At 44.7% G+C, this 16333-nt stretch overlaps 1 protein-coding gene across 1 annotated transcript in view; it reads left to right on the top strand.

Moving 5' to 3' along the window:
• The window catches only part of dhh (desert hedgehog signaling molecule), a 129029-nt gene extending 126942 nt beyond the window's left edge, over nt 1–2087 (top strand). The window contains exon 3 of the mRNA XM_069905705.1: nt 1249–2087. Within this exon, the coding sequence (XP_069761806.1) occupies nt 1249–1919 (671 nt within the window). The 3' untranslated portion in view covers nt 1920–2087. The remainder of the gene's footprint in view (nt 1–1248) is intronic.
• Nucleotides 2088–16333: the final 14246 nt, after the last annotated feature.

The following is a 16333-nucleotide window of genomic DNA, read 5'->3' as shown; positions in this document are numbered from 1 at the left end:
ATGGCATTTTTCTGGACCACGGTGCACACACACATTCACAAACACATTATAGTCATAGATATACACAAAGATATAATTAAAACAAATATACATACAGCTAGACCCCGACTTATGACCGTAATGGGGACCAAAGAGTTTGTCGTAACTCGAGTTGGACCCAATTCAGATTCACCCTACCACTCATGCCTTAACGAGATCTTAAAGCAATTTAAAAAAAAGATTTTCAACAAATGAACCTTTAATGAAGAATCTCAACGTATGAACTTCTAGTAAATAATAAAGTTGTTGGTCTCGGGTGTCAGGCTGCCACCGGGAGCAGGGACTTTGGGTTACCGCCAGGAGCGGGGACCTGGAGCTACCACAGGGAGCGGGGACTTTGGGCTGCCACAGGGAGTGGAGGCTTTGGGCTGCCGCCGGGAGCGGGGACCACTGTATTTTAATACAAAATATGTACTTGTACAGTAGTTTTAAGAAAGATTTTTTTTTAAATTCGGTCATATGTGCGGGTGGACGTAACTCGCATAGGTCAGAAATTGAGGACTACCTGTACAGCTATACCCTGACTTATGCCCAATCAAGTAATATCCGATCACAGATACATCTAAGGTCACCATAAAGACTTAATAAAAATTTTAAAATTTACGCCGGGACCAACAATGACGGGCATTCGCGGACATTAAGTCACACATCACGCATTTGACACGTGGGCTCAAAAGCCAAAACAAAGCAATTGTGCTGCCAGCTGCATAATGGTATACAGTATACATCCAACTTGTAGTGCATATATGTAACTGAAACCCATAATACATGCACATGCGTATTTGTGGAGGTTTAGGTCAATATGTACGTGTGTCATAGTATCTCATGTTGTACAGTATATTTCACCTATAATGATTGACTTACGCACAAATCGATTTGCATCCCCACTTCCAGAACGTAACCTGGACGCAAGTCGATGCACAGCTGTAAATATTTTTGGATCATTTACTTGGTTGCAAGATACCATACACCAATTTCACAGCCTGCCAGTCCTGATTTTGATGCTCCTGAACCTCCTTCCTGATGGTCGTGGGACAAAGATCCTGTGTGTTGGATGGGTTGGGTCATCAAATGTCCTGAGATTAAGTTCAATAGTTTCACTAAGATTCTTATGAATAATTTGGATTTTCTTTTCACTTCCGCTGATGTGCGGAACTTAGTTGCGTGAACAAGTGCTTGTTTTCTAATTCTTGCCTCTTTCTTCTGCAGATAACTCGATGGCCACCAAAACTGGTGGTTGCTTCCCTTCTAAAGCCATGGTAACACTGGAAGATGGGCAGACCCGACCTATGTCAGAGTTGAATCCTGGGGACCGCGTCCTAACAGTGGACACAACTGGCAAGGTGGTCCCCAGTCAAGTGTTGCTTCTGCTGGACAAAGAAGAGACGATGAGAATCTCTTTCATCATGTTGGAGACAGAGGATCCTCGGCAACATCTCAAACTCACAGCGGCCCATCTCGTCTTTGTGGCTGAGAATAACACAGACATAATGGAGGACTTTCGGCCAGTGTTTGCCAGCAGAGTGCAAAGAGGCCATTTTTTGCTCGTAAGGGAGGTTGGCTCAAGACGCCTGCGTTCATCTCGGATTAAAGCTGTCTACATGAAGGAGGACATTGGTGCATATGCACCACTGACATCTCACGGCACTCTGTTGGTGAATAATGTACTCGCGTCTTGTTACGCTGTCATAGAGAAACACCACTGGGCACATGTGGCTTTTGCACCGCTTAGACTCTTCCATTCGTTGACTAATTTTCTACCATCTTACCATTTTAGGCGAGGCAATGCCACGCAAGAGAACGGCATCCATTGGTACTGCAGATTTCTTTACAGCTTCGGCAAACGAGTTCTGGAGAAAGAAACGTTCCACTCTTTATGAAGAGGGCCGGTTTAGCCAGAGGGAGGTTCTGGATAGCGAGACGACCTTGGTGTATCTGTGATGCACCAGGTTCATTCACATATAAGTACCGACGTATTTTTTTCAGCTTTAAGTGGTATTGCGGATCTCTTGTTCCATGCAAGGGAACTCTGCTCCCCAGGGATAGAATTTATTTTATGTGTCAATAAATATGCATCCAGAATATATTTTTCTACGTCACATATATAACTTTTAATTGTCCCTCTAAATGTGTATACTTTAAATACATTGCATTGTTAATGTAATCTTGGTTAAAAGCAAACCAGTTTAGGGAATTATTATAAAGTTTATTTTTATACTTATGAATTGTAATATAATTTTTTGGGATAAAGTCACTATTAATAGAGTTGTTGCAGTATTTCTAATAATCATTGGAGTATCTTATGTTTTGTTAATTTAATTTTGTTTTAATTGACTAATATCTCTCTGATTCTTCTGAATTTTGCATCGCCATTTGATCAGACTGGGTTACTTACAGTCTTGTATGACTGGTCTTCCTTTGTGCCTCTTTACATTTATGCCATCTGCGTTCTCTCTCGCTGTTCTTTATTTCCTCCCTCTCTCTTATCACCTTTCCTTCCCTTTCTTTTCTCCCCCTTTCGTGCTCTCTCTCTCTCTCTCACTCCTGCTGCTTTGTATTTATGTCTATGCCATAGAGGCTATGCTCTTTGGCCGACTGAATCTCTGCAAACTATGTATTACTAATCCCACTTATCTGCATTAACACTATATCCCCAGATGCCCTGATCATCCCTCTGGCAGCTCATTCCAGATAGCAACTCCACTCTGTGTGAAAAATGTACTCCTCAGATTCCCTTTATCATCAGGTTTTGCTACCGATGCAGAATGTGACCACTATGATCCAGCATTTTCAGTAGCGTCAAGGGATTTCTCCAAAAGCACCAAAAGTTCATCTTGCTTTCTCAACATCGGAGAGACCGGTCGCAGACTGGGAGATCGCTTTGTTCAGCACCTCCTCTCTGTTTGCAACCACAGCGACCTCTCAGTGGTCGACCATTTCAATTCCGGGTCACACTCCCACGTCTGTCCATGGCCTTGTGTACTGTCCCACCCCGACCACCTGCAGATTGGAGGAACAGGACCTTATTGGCCATCTGGGCACCCTCCAGCCAGACGGTGTGAACATTGAACTCACTACTTTCCACTAAACCTGCTCGCCTTTTCTTTCTCCTCCCCCTTTACCTGCCTTTCCAGTTCTTCTACCCACCCAGCCATTCCCCCTTCCCCTTATTGCTGCTGTCCCCTCCCTCCTTTCTCCATCTATTACCTCCTGCCTTTGCCACCCCCCCTTCCCCCCATCCTACTCTTTGGTTCGGGTGCCTGCCGACATTCTCTCACACCTTGATGAAGGGCTCAAGCCTGAAATGCCAGTTCTATATCTTTACCTTTGCTACATAAAAGACGCTGTGTGAACTGCTGAGTTTCTCCAGTGTCGTGTTTTCACTTCAACCACGTGTCTACAGATTTTTGCTATCTTTACTGAAGGGTAAATCTTTTCTGTAACCAATGCCCGTCAATTATCAAATGTATTAATCTTGGCTTCCCGCACATTTTAACTTGGTTCTCCAGTTTTTGTTTGGTGCATGTTATCTAGACTGAAACACTCCTTCGATCTCATCGCACCGATGAGCCGCCACTTTTTCCTTTGGTGCATATCCATATTATTAATATTTCTTAAATAAATAATCTGTTTTCTCTCAATCTATTATTGCCTTTTGCATTTACTGTGTTTGCTGTGTTCGTTTCTGCACTTTTGTCATTGTCTCAAGATTTTCCTCGGAATCTCTGATTGTGCTTGGAATTGAATTAACATTCTGTACTTTTAATTGGAACTAAATTCAACCAGCCGCTAACTTGTGCCATCAGCTCACTATGAACGTCTCCATGCGTACTTGAGATCATTTTTCCGTGTATTGCATAAAAAACCAGGACAGCAATGAGGCAGGGAATCTTTCTCTGCCCAGGTCAGAACCCGTTTCTGTTGCAGATGGGTTATGAACTTGTTTGAGGAATTGATTGTTCTTTTATTATTTGTGCTGAGGAGCCTGTACTGTGCTGTAATGTTCTATGTTCTAAATATGTAATTCCTGTGTGAATGTTCTGTTACTAATTTATTTTTTAATTGGAGGAGCAACACCTACTATTCCATCCGGACACTCTCCAGCCTGGATTGTATTTATATCGATTCCTCCGGTTTCTGCTCACCCACTCCCCGTTCTCCCTCCCTTCCCCATCCCCCCGTCACCTTCCCTCCAGCTCCCCACCCACTTCCCTCTCCAGTCACAAAGCCATCCCCCCTCCCATGTTTGCTGCTGTCCCCTCCCTCCCTTATCCACCTATTACCTCCTGGCCTGTGGGACCGTGCTCCTCCCCCTGACCCACCCCCTCCCCCACCAATTTGTTCGGGTGCTTGTCAACATTTTTCACACCTTGATGAAGGGCTCAAGCCCGAAACGTCGTTGATGGATCTTCATCTTTACTACATAAAGGACAGTGTTTGACCTGCTGAGTTTCTCCAGCCTCGTATATATATTTGCTGATCCTCTAAAGTGCATTTTTCCATGCAGAACCGCTTTTTTTACCCTTGTGGAATCAGACTGACCTCCAGGTGCACACCTGCACCTGATTATGCTGTTTAGATAGGGTACAGATTTTTTTTTGGAAAACATTAACCAACTGCTTGCTGCTGGCAAACAACGTGGTGGGTTTTTATTTGTGCAGCACGCCTCTCCCAATGCTGCCAGCTGGAAAGTTACCACTTATCATAAAACGTCATCCCTCCAGTTAATGAATAACTCAAACCTCGGATATCCTTTTGTTGGCTTCCTTGTATCTTTCCAGTGGGTATGTTTGCACACTTCTGCCTGGGTGCGAGGTGTTTCGCATTTCCACGGAAGTCCTTATTGCACACACCAAACTCAGACCCAAAATCCTGTTGCATTCCACTTCCACTATTCACCTTAACCCTGAACGAGCATGCATGGATCCAGTCAGTCACCTGGCGCTATGGAATGTTACTGGGTGAGGTAATATAATGGAGGTCCAAAACTTTATAGAACTTGTCCTTGTCTGTCTTTCAACGAGTTTGGGAGAATTCTTATTTTGTGAAAACAAATCTCTTCCTTCCAATGAGCAAGTATATACAGTGGAAGATAAAGTCCATGACTGGTCATTTCTCTGGTTAATGGAAGGAATCTTGTTCAATATTTTGTGATTTATTTTCCCCTTCCAAAAACATGTTAAAACAAAAAAACCTTCAAAGTTCTTTTCACCTTCTGGAATCTTGTCCATTATCTATTTGTAAGCAACTTGAACAGTGAACATTTGCAGCCGATTTAAACATAGGGACATCAAACTCAGATCCAATCCTTTCCTCTGTTAATGTGCACGTAACTATTCGATATTCAGGTGGAACCCCCAATGTAAGAACATTCAGTCCCTCAGACCTGTTCCACCATCCAATCTGATCATCAACTTGATCTGTATCTTAACTCCAACCACTTGCTTTGTTTCAAACTATATTTTTCCCTCTCACACTTGAACTTTGGAATCAGTCTGTAGTTTGCATCTTGATAATGTTAATTTGTGTCGGTGGTCATTCCTGTCGGACCAGGGTTCTGATTGAATGGTATGTGGTACAAATAAATCACATCAGTGAGGAATGAAAGAACACCTATGAGTCCTGCCCCAGCTGGGAATAAAACCTTTAGGAGAGTGAGAACATTGGGCAAAGCTAATGTTACTTTGGATTTCAAAAGACATTTATAGGGGATACTGTATTTCAAGTTGTGGAATACCATGTTTAGTCCAAGAATAAAGGAGACAAAGATGTCATTTATTCATTGTATATGTCTCTCCCATGAGTGGAATAAACATTGTATTCAACGACTTGTGTGCAGAATTATTATTTGATGTATCTGTCCATTTGTGCGTACACCTTTGGTCCAGTGTGGTAAAGAATTTTATTTTTGCACTCTGCAAGTTTTCCAGAGATATTCCCATTGAAATGTGGATGTCAACGATCCTGCCTGCTCACTTGATGCTAAGCCAGGGGTTAACCCACGTGGTCCTTGGGGCAGCACAGTTGGCGTGGCGGTTAGCGCCACACTGTTACAGCGACCAGGGTTCAAATCCCACGCTGTCTGTAGGGAGTTTGTTCGTTCTCTTCCTATGTCTGCATGGGTTTCCTCCGGGCGCTTTGGTTTGCTCCCACCCTTTAAAATATACTGGGGAGGGGTTGTAGGTCATTTGGGTGTAATTGGGCGGCACGGGCTCGTGGGCCGAAAGGGCCTGTTACCGTGCTGTACGTGTGACTTTAGTTAAAATTTAGATAACTTTTCTCCACATCAAATACAGTTACTGCAAAGAGTTCTAAAATGTTGGGATCTGATGCGCTGCAAATACTTCAGTGAAATCTATTTCTTGAATATGGCAACTTGAGAAAGGTAATGACATGAGCTGAAAGCAATGAGGCCCAATTCCAACTTGCCAAAGACTGTGCAACTTTGAATTCTGACCACCTCATGACCCATTTCATTGGAAACTTTGTTGCCTGCTGCAAAATTTATCAATCTGTTTTCCAGGAATAGCAGAGATAACTTAGAATTTTAGTGAATCCAATTGACCCAACACACAGCTGTCTCCTGTACCAATTTGAATGTTTTATTGGATGCTGTTTCAAATGAATGGTGAAATAATTCAGAAGAACTATATTTACCCTAATCCTGTCATTGTACTGTCAAATAATATGTGGTCAACTTCTAGTGCATCAATGCTAAAGTCTCTTTCAATCACAAAGTTCAAACGTTATGTTTATATTTTCTGAAACTCCGACGTAGCTGTCCGCTGATTTCCCACTCAACTCTTCTGCTAGATGCAAGCTCAAACAAGATTTTCCATTCATAGATCCATAGTTTCAAATGTTCCTCCAAGGTTCCTTTTATTGTCATGTAATTATACATTAAAAATGTAATATACCTGATATACTTCCTGCCTTTGTGACTTTTCTGGTTTCTGCTAACCTGCTCTCCTCTTCCCTTCCCCCTTTCCAGCTCTCCTTCCCCCCCCCCCCACTTCTTCCTCTATTCCCTCAGCCATCCCTCCTCCCCGATCGCTGCCATCCCCTCCCTCCCTTCTCCACCAATCACCTCCTGCCTTTGCGACCACACCTTCCCCCTACTCTTTTGTTCAGATACCTGCCGACATTTTTCCACGCCTCGATGAAGGGCTCAAGCCCCGAAACGTTGGATATGTATTGTACCTTTGCTGTATAAAAGACACTGTTTGACCTGCTGAGTTTATCCTGCCTTGTGTGTTTTCACTTTAACTTCCGATTGGCGTAAGGTAAACAAAGAGTCATCACCTGCATTGACCGGCACTCCTAATAATAAGAGAAAGAGAAGCAAAGGAGAGTCCCTTCAGAGACACTGAGTGTCTGTGGATTCACCTCCAGTTCCCATTCTTCCCTTTACCCCAGCTTTTTAACACAGGCCCTTTGTCTGCTTTTTGGTCACACCTTCCAGGCCTGAAACGTCGGTAATATATCTTTTACCTCCTATGGACAGTGCGAGACCGGCTGAGTTCCTCCAGCATTTCTGTGTTTCTACCATATTTTCTAAGTGTCCTGTTATGACATCCACCATTTTCTCTCCCAATGTCAGCCTTACTGGCCTATGGTTCCCTGTTTTCCTCCCTCTCCCTACTTAAACAGTAGAGTTACATTTGCTACCTCCTAATCTTGGGGACTACTCACTTGGATATCAGAATCAGAAGTTATTGACAGGAACAAGGCACGAAATTCATTGTTTTGCAGCAGCGTCACAGGGCAAATATTTCTATAAACCACTGTACAAAAATAAATAAAAATAGTACAAGGAAAAGAAAAAGTCAAGTGAGGCCATGTCTGTGGTTCAATGATCATTCAGGAATCTGATGGCGGAGGGGAAGAAGCTGTACTTGCGCCGCTGAGTGCTCGTCTTCAGGCTCCTGTACCTTTTTCCAGATAGTAGCAAAGTGAAGAGGGCCTGGCCTGGGTGGTGGGGGTCCTTGAGGATAGAGATTACTTTTTTTAAGACACTGCCTCATGTAGACGTCCTCAATGGAGTGAAGTCTGGTGCCTGTGATGTTGCAGGCTGAGTTAACATTATTTACCCTAATGTTTATTCTTGTCCTGAGAGTTGGTGCCTCCGTACCAGGCAGTGATACAACCAGTTAGAATGCTCTCCACAGCCAACCTGTAGAGGTTTCCGAGAGTCTTTGGTGAATACTGGGAGTTGACTACCAGTGCATCCACTACCTTAGTGCCACTTCCTTTGACACCCTGGGATGCAGGTCATTGGGACCTGAAAATTTATCATGTTTCACTTCTGTTCTGATGCTGAATCTGCACTAATGTTCATTTATTTGAGCGTCTCGTTCATTCAAGCCCCACAGTGAGGCCATTCAAGGCAAGTGTAACATTTGGGACAACTCTCACTCTAAATATTCTGGCTGAGGTTTGATTTACCTTGTGCAGATGGATCGCTAGCTTGGAAGATGTTGCAACAGGGCAGAGGCTCCCCAATCAAAATGTCACACAAGGGCCACGATGTCAGGTGTGCAAAGGTAGAATCACTCCAGGAAATGCTTGGTCTACTTACCTGAGTCACTCGAAGCAACCTGAATGTGGTCATTCTCATCTTTCATTCTGGGTAAAGTCCATTTTGAATCCAAAATCTGAAAAAAAGCATCAGCTCAGATTGAACTTTTGTAGAATCTTAAGTTTCAATCAAGTCGAACACATACAGGGCCCTCCCTAATATTTGGGACAGACACTTTATTTCTCCAAAATGTATACAAATAACATTTTTATTTAGACGTACAGCACGGAAACAGGCCATTTTGGCCCAACAGCCCACAACACCCAATTTTCTCCCAATTAAACTACAACCCCAGTATGTTCCAAACAGTGGAAGGAAGCCAGAGCCCCTGGGGAAAATCCACACAGACACAGGGAGAATGTACAAACTCTTTACAAGACAGTGCGGGATTCGAACCTCAGTCCCGATTACTGGTGCTGCAACAGCCAACCGTGATGCCCCAACCTTGAATAAAACCTAGAATGTGCACTTTATACACGTGAATTGTTTGATGACAAATTTAAAACTGTGGAGGACAGGGGAAAATAAAGGAAAAACAGTGTCTTTGTCCCAAACAGGGCACTGTATTTAGCAAAATTCATGGGCACGTACTTTTGTGCTGCTTTTCAGAGAGAGTATCTAAAATAGGACAAGCCAATTCTATGTCCACACAAGTCTGACTCGTTCAAGAAGTCAAATAAAATTATTTTACAAAAATAATTTATTTCAGAGGAGATTTCCAGAGGAAAAAAAATGTGCATACACAACTCAAGCACAAGAAATATTTTCCATATAGTCAATACATAGGAACATTGGAACATAGGAGGTAGGAACAGGAGTAGGCCAAAAATGGCCCATCGAGCCTGCTCCGCCATTCAATATGATCATGGCTGATCTAATTTATGACCTAACTCCACCTACCTGCCTTCTCCCCACATCCCCTAATTCCCCTAATACATAAGAACGTAAGAACTAGGAGCAGGAGTCGGCCATCCGGCCCGTCGAGCCTGCTCCGCCATTCAATGAGATCATGGCTGATTTGATGATTGGCTCATCTCCACCGACCTGCCTTTTCCCCATATCCCATAATTTCCAGATGATGTAAAAATCTATCCAACCTTGTCTCAAATATATTTAGGGAGAGAAGAGAAGGGGGAAAAAAGGGGAGAAAATGACACTGTGTATATTCAAGAGGGAAATGTTTATCTGTATTTTGGTCAATATGGTTCATAGTGTGAAAAATAAAAAAATTTTGAAAATATATATATGTATTTATTGAGGTCACCTCTACTGCTTCAATAGACAGCGAATTCCACAGATTCCCCACCCTCTGGGAAAAGCAGTACCTCCTCATCTCCATCCTAAATCTACTCCCCTGGATCTTGAGGCTATGTCCCCTAGTTCTAGTCTCCCCCACCAATGGGAGCAACTTACCTGCCTCTATCTGATCTATGCCTTTCATAACTTTATACGTTTCTATAAGATCCCCTCTCATTTTTCTAAATTACAGCGAGTCCAGTCCCAGACGACTCAATCTCTCCTCACAGGCCAACCCCCTCATCTCTGGAATCAACCTGGTGAACCCCCTCTGCACCGTCTCCAAAGTCAATACATTCTCCCGATGTGGCCTCACCACAACCTTGTACAGTTGCAGCACAACCTCCCTGTTCATGAATTCAATCCCTCCAGCAATGACGGCCAACGTTCCATTTTCCTTCCTGATTTCCTGCTGCACCTGCAAACCAACTTTACGTGATTCATTTTTCATTCATACATTTTTGCATTGCGTTGTGCATTCTCATTTTTATTAAAAAAAATCTAAGGGAACTTTGCAAAAAATCCGAGGCTCTGTCCTGGACCCTCCATGTCGATGCAATCATGAAGGTTCACCACAGCATCGAGTCCACGCTGCTGAAGATCCAGCTGCGCTGGGTGGGTCACGTCTCCAGAATGGAGGACCATCGCCTTCCCAAGATCGTGTTATATGGCGAGCTCTCCACTGGCCACCGTGACAGAGGTGCACCAAAGAAAAGGTACAAGGACTGCCTAAAGAAATCTCTTGGTGCCTGCCACATTGACCACCGCCAGTGGGCTGATAACGCCTCAAACCGTGCATCTTGGCGCCTCACAGTTTGGCGGGCAGCAACCTCCTTTGAAGAAGACCGCAGAGCCCACCTCACTGACAAAAGGCAAAGGAGGAAAAGCCCAACACCCAACCCCAACCAACCAATTTTCCCTTGCAACCGCTGCAATCGTGTCTGCCTGTCCCGCATCGGACTTGTCAGCCACAAACGAGCCTGCAGCTGACGTGGACTTTTTACCCCCTCCATAAATCTTCGTCCGCGAAGCCAAGCCAAAGAAAAGATACTTTGTAGGAATTTGAGGAGGTTCGGTACGTCACTGAAGACTCTTAAAAACTTCTACAGATGGATCACAGAGAGCATTCTGGCTGGTTGCATCATTGTCTGGTACGGAGGTGCCAACGCTCAGGACAGGAAAAAAATCCAGAGGGTTGTTAACCCAGCCTGTGACATCAGTCACCAGACTTCACTCCATCGAGGACATCAACATGAGGCGGTGTCTTAAAAAGCAGCCTCTATCCTCAAGGACCCCCACCACCCACGCTATGTCCTCTTCACTCTGCTACCATTGGGGAAAAAGGCACAGGAGCCTGAAGGCGAGCACTCAGCGGCACAAGGACAGCTTCTTCCACTCCATCATCAGATTCCTGAATGATCAAAGACACTGCCTCACTTTGACTTTTCTTGCACTATATTTATTTATTGTTTTAAGGTGGTTTATGTAAAAGTTTCCACTGTGACGCTGCCGCAAAACAACAAATTTTGTGACTTGTTCATGACAATAAATTCTGATTCTGATCATCTGATTGATGGGAGAGGCATTACACGGTGGTTTCCCCCTGTAGGTCTCAGTGGAGTTTATACCTCATGTGCATCCAAAATCGACATCAAAGCACCTTTCTCCATACCTTCCATGCAAGGGAGTCCTCAGCATAGGAGGAGTGACTATCTTTTACTTTCTTCAGAGTCAAGGGAGCTTTATGGTGAATGTGTGGTGATATGTTTCCTCCATTGTATATAGTTAAGGTTGACTGCTGTATTTTTTAGAGCAGGCCCGCCCACTGATAACTCATACCCTATGATTCCTCCCCCGTGGTCTTAGGCCATAAAGATTGAGCGACCTCTCCCCTCCCTCCATTCCTATACCTGGATCCGGGCCAGCAAGGTTCTTCTGTATATTAAAGCCTATCGTTCCCTCAGTCTAATCTTGGTGGTTACTGATAGTGCACTACAGGATGCACAGACTGTTTGGGAGGGCCTTTCTCACTGTTTTCCAAGCTTCATTCAGTCCCTGGTGATGTGTCACTGCAAACTTTTGCCAAATGGCATTTACCATCTGGTTGGAACAAAATCCAACTAGGTCCACTGTCTTCTCCCTTCTTCAAGCTCTGAGTAGATTCCAGGCGGACTATTTCCCAACTCTTTGTTGTAAACAGGATTTCTTGTGGCAAACTTTACAACAACCTGGGTGAGCTTGATGGGGTGTCTTGTGTCTGCTCAGTGAGCATGGTCATACCCAACCTTCATGGAGCAGGGGACAAATAGAACCATGGCAGGTGTCTGTTAAACAAGGAAGTCTGCAGATGCTGAGGACAAATGCAAGACATAAACATGCTGGAGAAATTCAGTCAGTCACACAGTGTTCATGGGAAGTAAAAGGGCACCAATGTTTTGGGCCCAGGCGAAGAGTCCAGTGTCTACCCACTGGGAGTCTGAACTTTCAGAGGGAGCCAAGGTGGCCCATCGGATTAGCTCAGCATTGGGAATGTTCTTTCACCCTCTTTTAAAACACTATGGTCTGCAGATGCTGTCATTGTTGTAAAAACACAGAAATGCAGAAGAAACTCAGCCGGTATCGCAGTGTCCATAGGAGGTACTGACGTTTCAGGGCCTAACCCTCCCTCAAGTTATAAGCAAAAAGCAGGTAAGGGCCTATATTAAAAGGCTGGGGGAGAGAACGGGGGTAGAATGGGAGGGGGAGGAGTCCAGACCAACAACAAAGATATGATACGAGGAAAGGTGAGAATTGATAGGGGGAAAGGTAGTTTTTGGCTCCCTGTAGAGGGAAAAGGAAACAGAGAGAAAGAGAGAGCTAGAGGAATGGAGACAAGGAAGAACTGGCGGGTGGGGGGGGGTGGGGTGGGATTTTAACAAAAGCCGGAGGTCAATATCAATGCCATCCGGTTGGAGGGTGCCCAGAGGAAGATGAGGTGTTGCTCCTCCAATTTGTGGGTGGTCTCAGTGCATGAGACCACAGACAGACATGTCAGCAAGGGAATGGGATGGAGAATTGAAATGGGCGGCCACTGGGAGGTTGTTGCTATTGCGGTGGGCAGAGCCGAGGTGACCAACAAAGTGATTTCCCCATCTGCGTCCAGTCTCTGCGATGCAGAGGAGACCACAACGGGAGCACCAGATGCAGTCGATGACCCCTGCAGATTCACAGGCAAAGTGTTGCTTCACTTGGAAGGACTGTTTGGGGCCCCAAATGGTGGTGAGGGGAGGGGGGAGGTGTGGGGGAAAATGGAACATCTCCTGTGGTCACAGAGGTAAGTGCCAAGGGGGCAATTGCTGGGGTGGAAGGAGTGGATGAGGGAGTCACGGGGGGGTCCCTGCGGAAGGCGGAGAGGAGAAGAGAGGAGAAAATGTGTGTGGTGGTGGGATCACGCTGTAGATCTCTTTTCCCAGGACCTTAATCATTGGTGTCCATGGTGAATTGAGCCCAAATTTTTTTTTCATCTACGTTTGGATACTCTCATATGATAATTAAGATTAATAAATTGGAAAAACAGAGGCTGCTTGTTCACTATTTCATTTTTTGCACTCCTGACACGTGCCAAGGTCTGGCTCCTCATAAGTGCAGACCCACAGAAGTGTCCTCATTCGAGCTACCGGGATGACCCATGAGAATATCAGACTGAAACCTAAGCACTTCTGAGAGAGAGTGAAACACATACGTCCGCAGAAACTGTGATTATAGTTAAAAACACACAGTAAATGCTGGAGGAACCCAGCTGTTCTCACAGCGCCCACAGGAGGTAAAGATATATCACCGACATTTCGGGCCTGAGCCCTTCCTCGAGGTGTGAGTAAAAAGCAGGCAGGCGTCTGAATTAAAGGGCTGGGGAGAAGGGAAAGAGAGGACAGAGGGAGGAGCACAGGCCGACAGACAAAAGGTATTAATTGGACGTGGATACTGTCTCCTCTCCTCCAGCTCTATGTTCACAGAGCCACCACCTCCCCCGATCAATTCTCATCATCCCTCTCCTGTCCTCCTACCATGTCTGATTGTCACTGTTTGCCTGTTGGCCTGTGCTCCTCCCCCTGCCCTTCCCCTTCTCCCCAGCCCTTTAATTCAGGCACCCGTCTGCTTGAGGAAGGGCTCGGCCTGAAACGTCAGAGATATATCTTTACCCCTCCCCTATGGACGCTGCGAGACCGGCCAAGTTCCTCCGGCATTTACAGGGTGTTTTTACTAAGCACTTTTGAGGCTGGGGCTGAGGTGTCAGCAGGGAATACAGGTTTATTGCACATCTAATCTACGCTTAACCTGACCTGGGAATTGAAAGAGTTCTCCTCAGTACTGCTGCCTTTCACCTTGATGAGTGCAAAATTAAATTTATATATATATTTTTAATTGATTTGTGGGAAATAATTGGCCCTTTAGTGCTGAAATGATGCAAAATCATCCCTTCTCAGCAGCTTGACAAAGTGATTCCCCATCTGTTCCTTCTAATGAGCATGTTCTCAATCGATCCTTGTGGCTTTTTCCCCTTCGATTGGTCGGAATTGAACGAATCATGGTGGTCCCATGCCCTATTGCATGCTGTGGTGGTCTGAGAATTGTGGTGACAATGTCACAACCTGCAATGACATTATCTTCTCGAATGTGATTTAACAACTAGGAGGTCGCTTCTACTGGAATTATTTTGAAGATCCAAAGAACGTGCAGTGCATTTTCTACTTGTGGTTCTGTTTCTATTTAGAGTGAATAAGTGTTACATCAGTGGTGGGGCAAACTATCGGAGAGGATTCTTAAGGATAGGATCTATGAGATTTCCAGTCTACTCAGGGACAGTCAGCATAGCTTTGTGAAGGGAAGGTCGTGCCTCATGAGTCTAATTGAGTTTTCTGAGGAGATAGAAAAAGAAATTGATGAGGATAGGGAGGTAGATGTGTTCTATATGGAATTTGACAAGGTCCCCCTGATGCCCCATCAATCACTCAGGAGACTATTGTGGAGAAACCAATAGTCTTTAATTCACTTCAGGACATGGCATATCCCTACTGTTCGGCCATCCTGGAACAGCCACCTTTATACGGGAGTCTGTGGGAGGGGCTACAGGTATAACGGCCGATAGGCGTGCTCGACCAGATAATTATACACGACAGTGGTTTACCACAGCCCCCATGAGAGACTTGTTCAATAAGTCATGGAGTGTGGATTAAAAATGGGCTTGCAGGTAGAAAACAGAGAGTAGCAGGACAGAAAGTATTCTGCCTGGCAGTCAGTGACTAGTGCAGTTCCACACAGATCTGTTCTGCTCTTTGTAATTTTTGTAAATGGCCGAGATTAGTGGTTCTCAAGCTTTTTCTTCCCACTCACATATCACTGTAAGTATTCCCTATGCCATCGGTGCTCTGTGTAAGGGATTGCTTAAGGTGGGATGTGGGTGGGTTTTTATCATCCCTAATTGACTCGTTATATGCACGGTTTCATAATTCCAAAGAAAATGGGCCAATGACAATTTTTCTCGAGCAAAATATTTCAGTAACAATTGGGTCCAGATCAGTGGTTCTCAACCTTCCCTTCCCACTCACCAAAGTAATCCCTCACTAATCACAGAGCACCGATGGCAGAGGGATCACTTAAAGTGGGATGTGAGTGAAAAGAAAAAGGTTGAGAACCACTGGCCTAGATGAAGGATGGGTCAGTAAGTTTGCGGATGACACGAAGGTTGGAGGAGTTGTGGGTGGAGCTTAAGGTTGTTGAAGGTTACAAGAGGATATAGATAGCATGCAGAGTTGGACGGAAAAGTGGCAGATGGAGTTCTATCCGGATAAGTGTGAGGTGATGCATTTTGGAAGAACAAACCAGAAGGATGAGTTCAGGTTTAATGGTTGGATACTTAACAGCGTGGAGGAACAGAGAGACCTTGGGATCTAAATCTATATATCACTCAAGGTTGCCAAACAGGTTGATAGGTTAGTTAAGAAGGACTAAGAGATGTTGGGATTCATTAATAGAGGGATTGAGTTCTAGAGGTCATGTTGGAACTCTACTAATCTGTGGTGAGACCACACTTAGAGAATTGTGTTCAGTCTGGTTAGCTCATTATAGAAAGGGTGTAAAAATTATGGAGAGGGGGCAGAGGAGATTTACCAGGATGTGGCCTGGATTGGAAAACAAGTCTTATGAGGCAAGGTTAGCAGAACTGGGACTTTTCTCCTTGAAGTGTAGAAGAATGAGAGGAAACTTGATAGAGGTCTACAAGATTCTGAGAGGCATGAATAGCCAGCGCTTGTTTCCTAGGGCAGGAGTAGAAAACACCAGAGGAAGTTTAGGGGAGACATCAGGGGTAAGTTTTTACACAGAGAGTTGTGGGTCCCTGGAATGCCTTGCTGGGGATAATGGTGGAGGCTGAAACATTAGGAG

The sequence above is a fragment of the Narcine bancroftii genome, chromosome 12 (assembly GCF_036971445.1).
Source record: "Narcine bancroftii isolate sNarBan1 chromosome 12, sNarBan1.hap1, whole genome shotgun sequence".
NCBI classification, from domain to species: domain Eukaryota; kingdom Metazoa; phylum Chordata; class Chondrichthyes; order Torpediniformes; family Narcinidae; genus Narcine; species Narcine bancroftii.
Note: the sequence above shows the minus strand (reverse complement) of the source record. Positions and strands in the feature narration are given on the sequence as shown.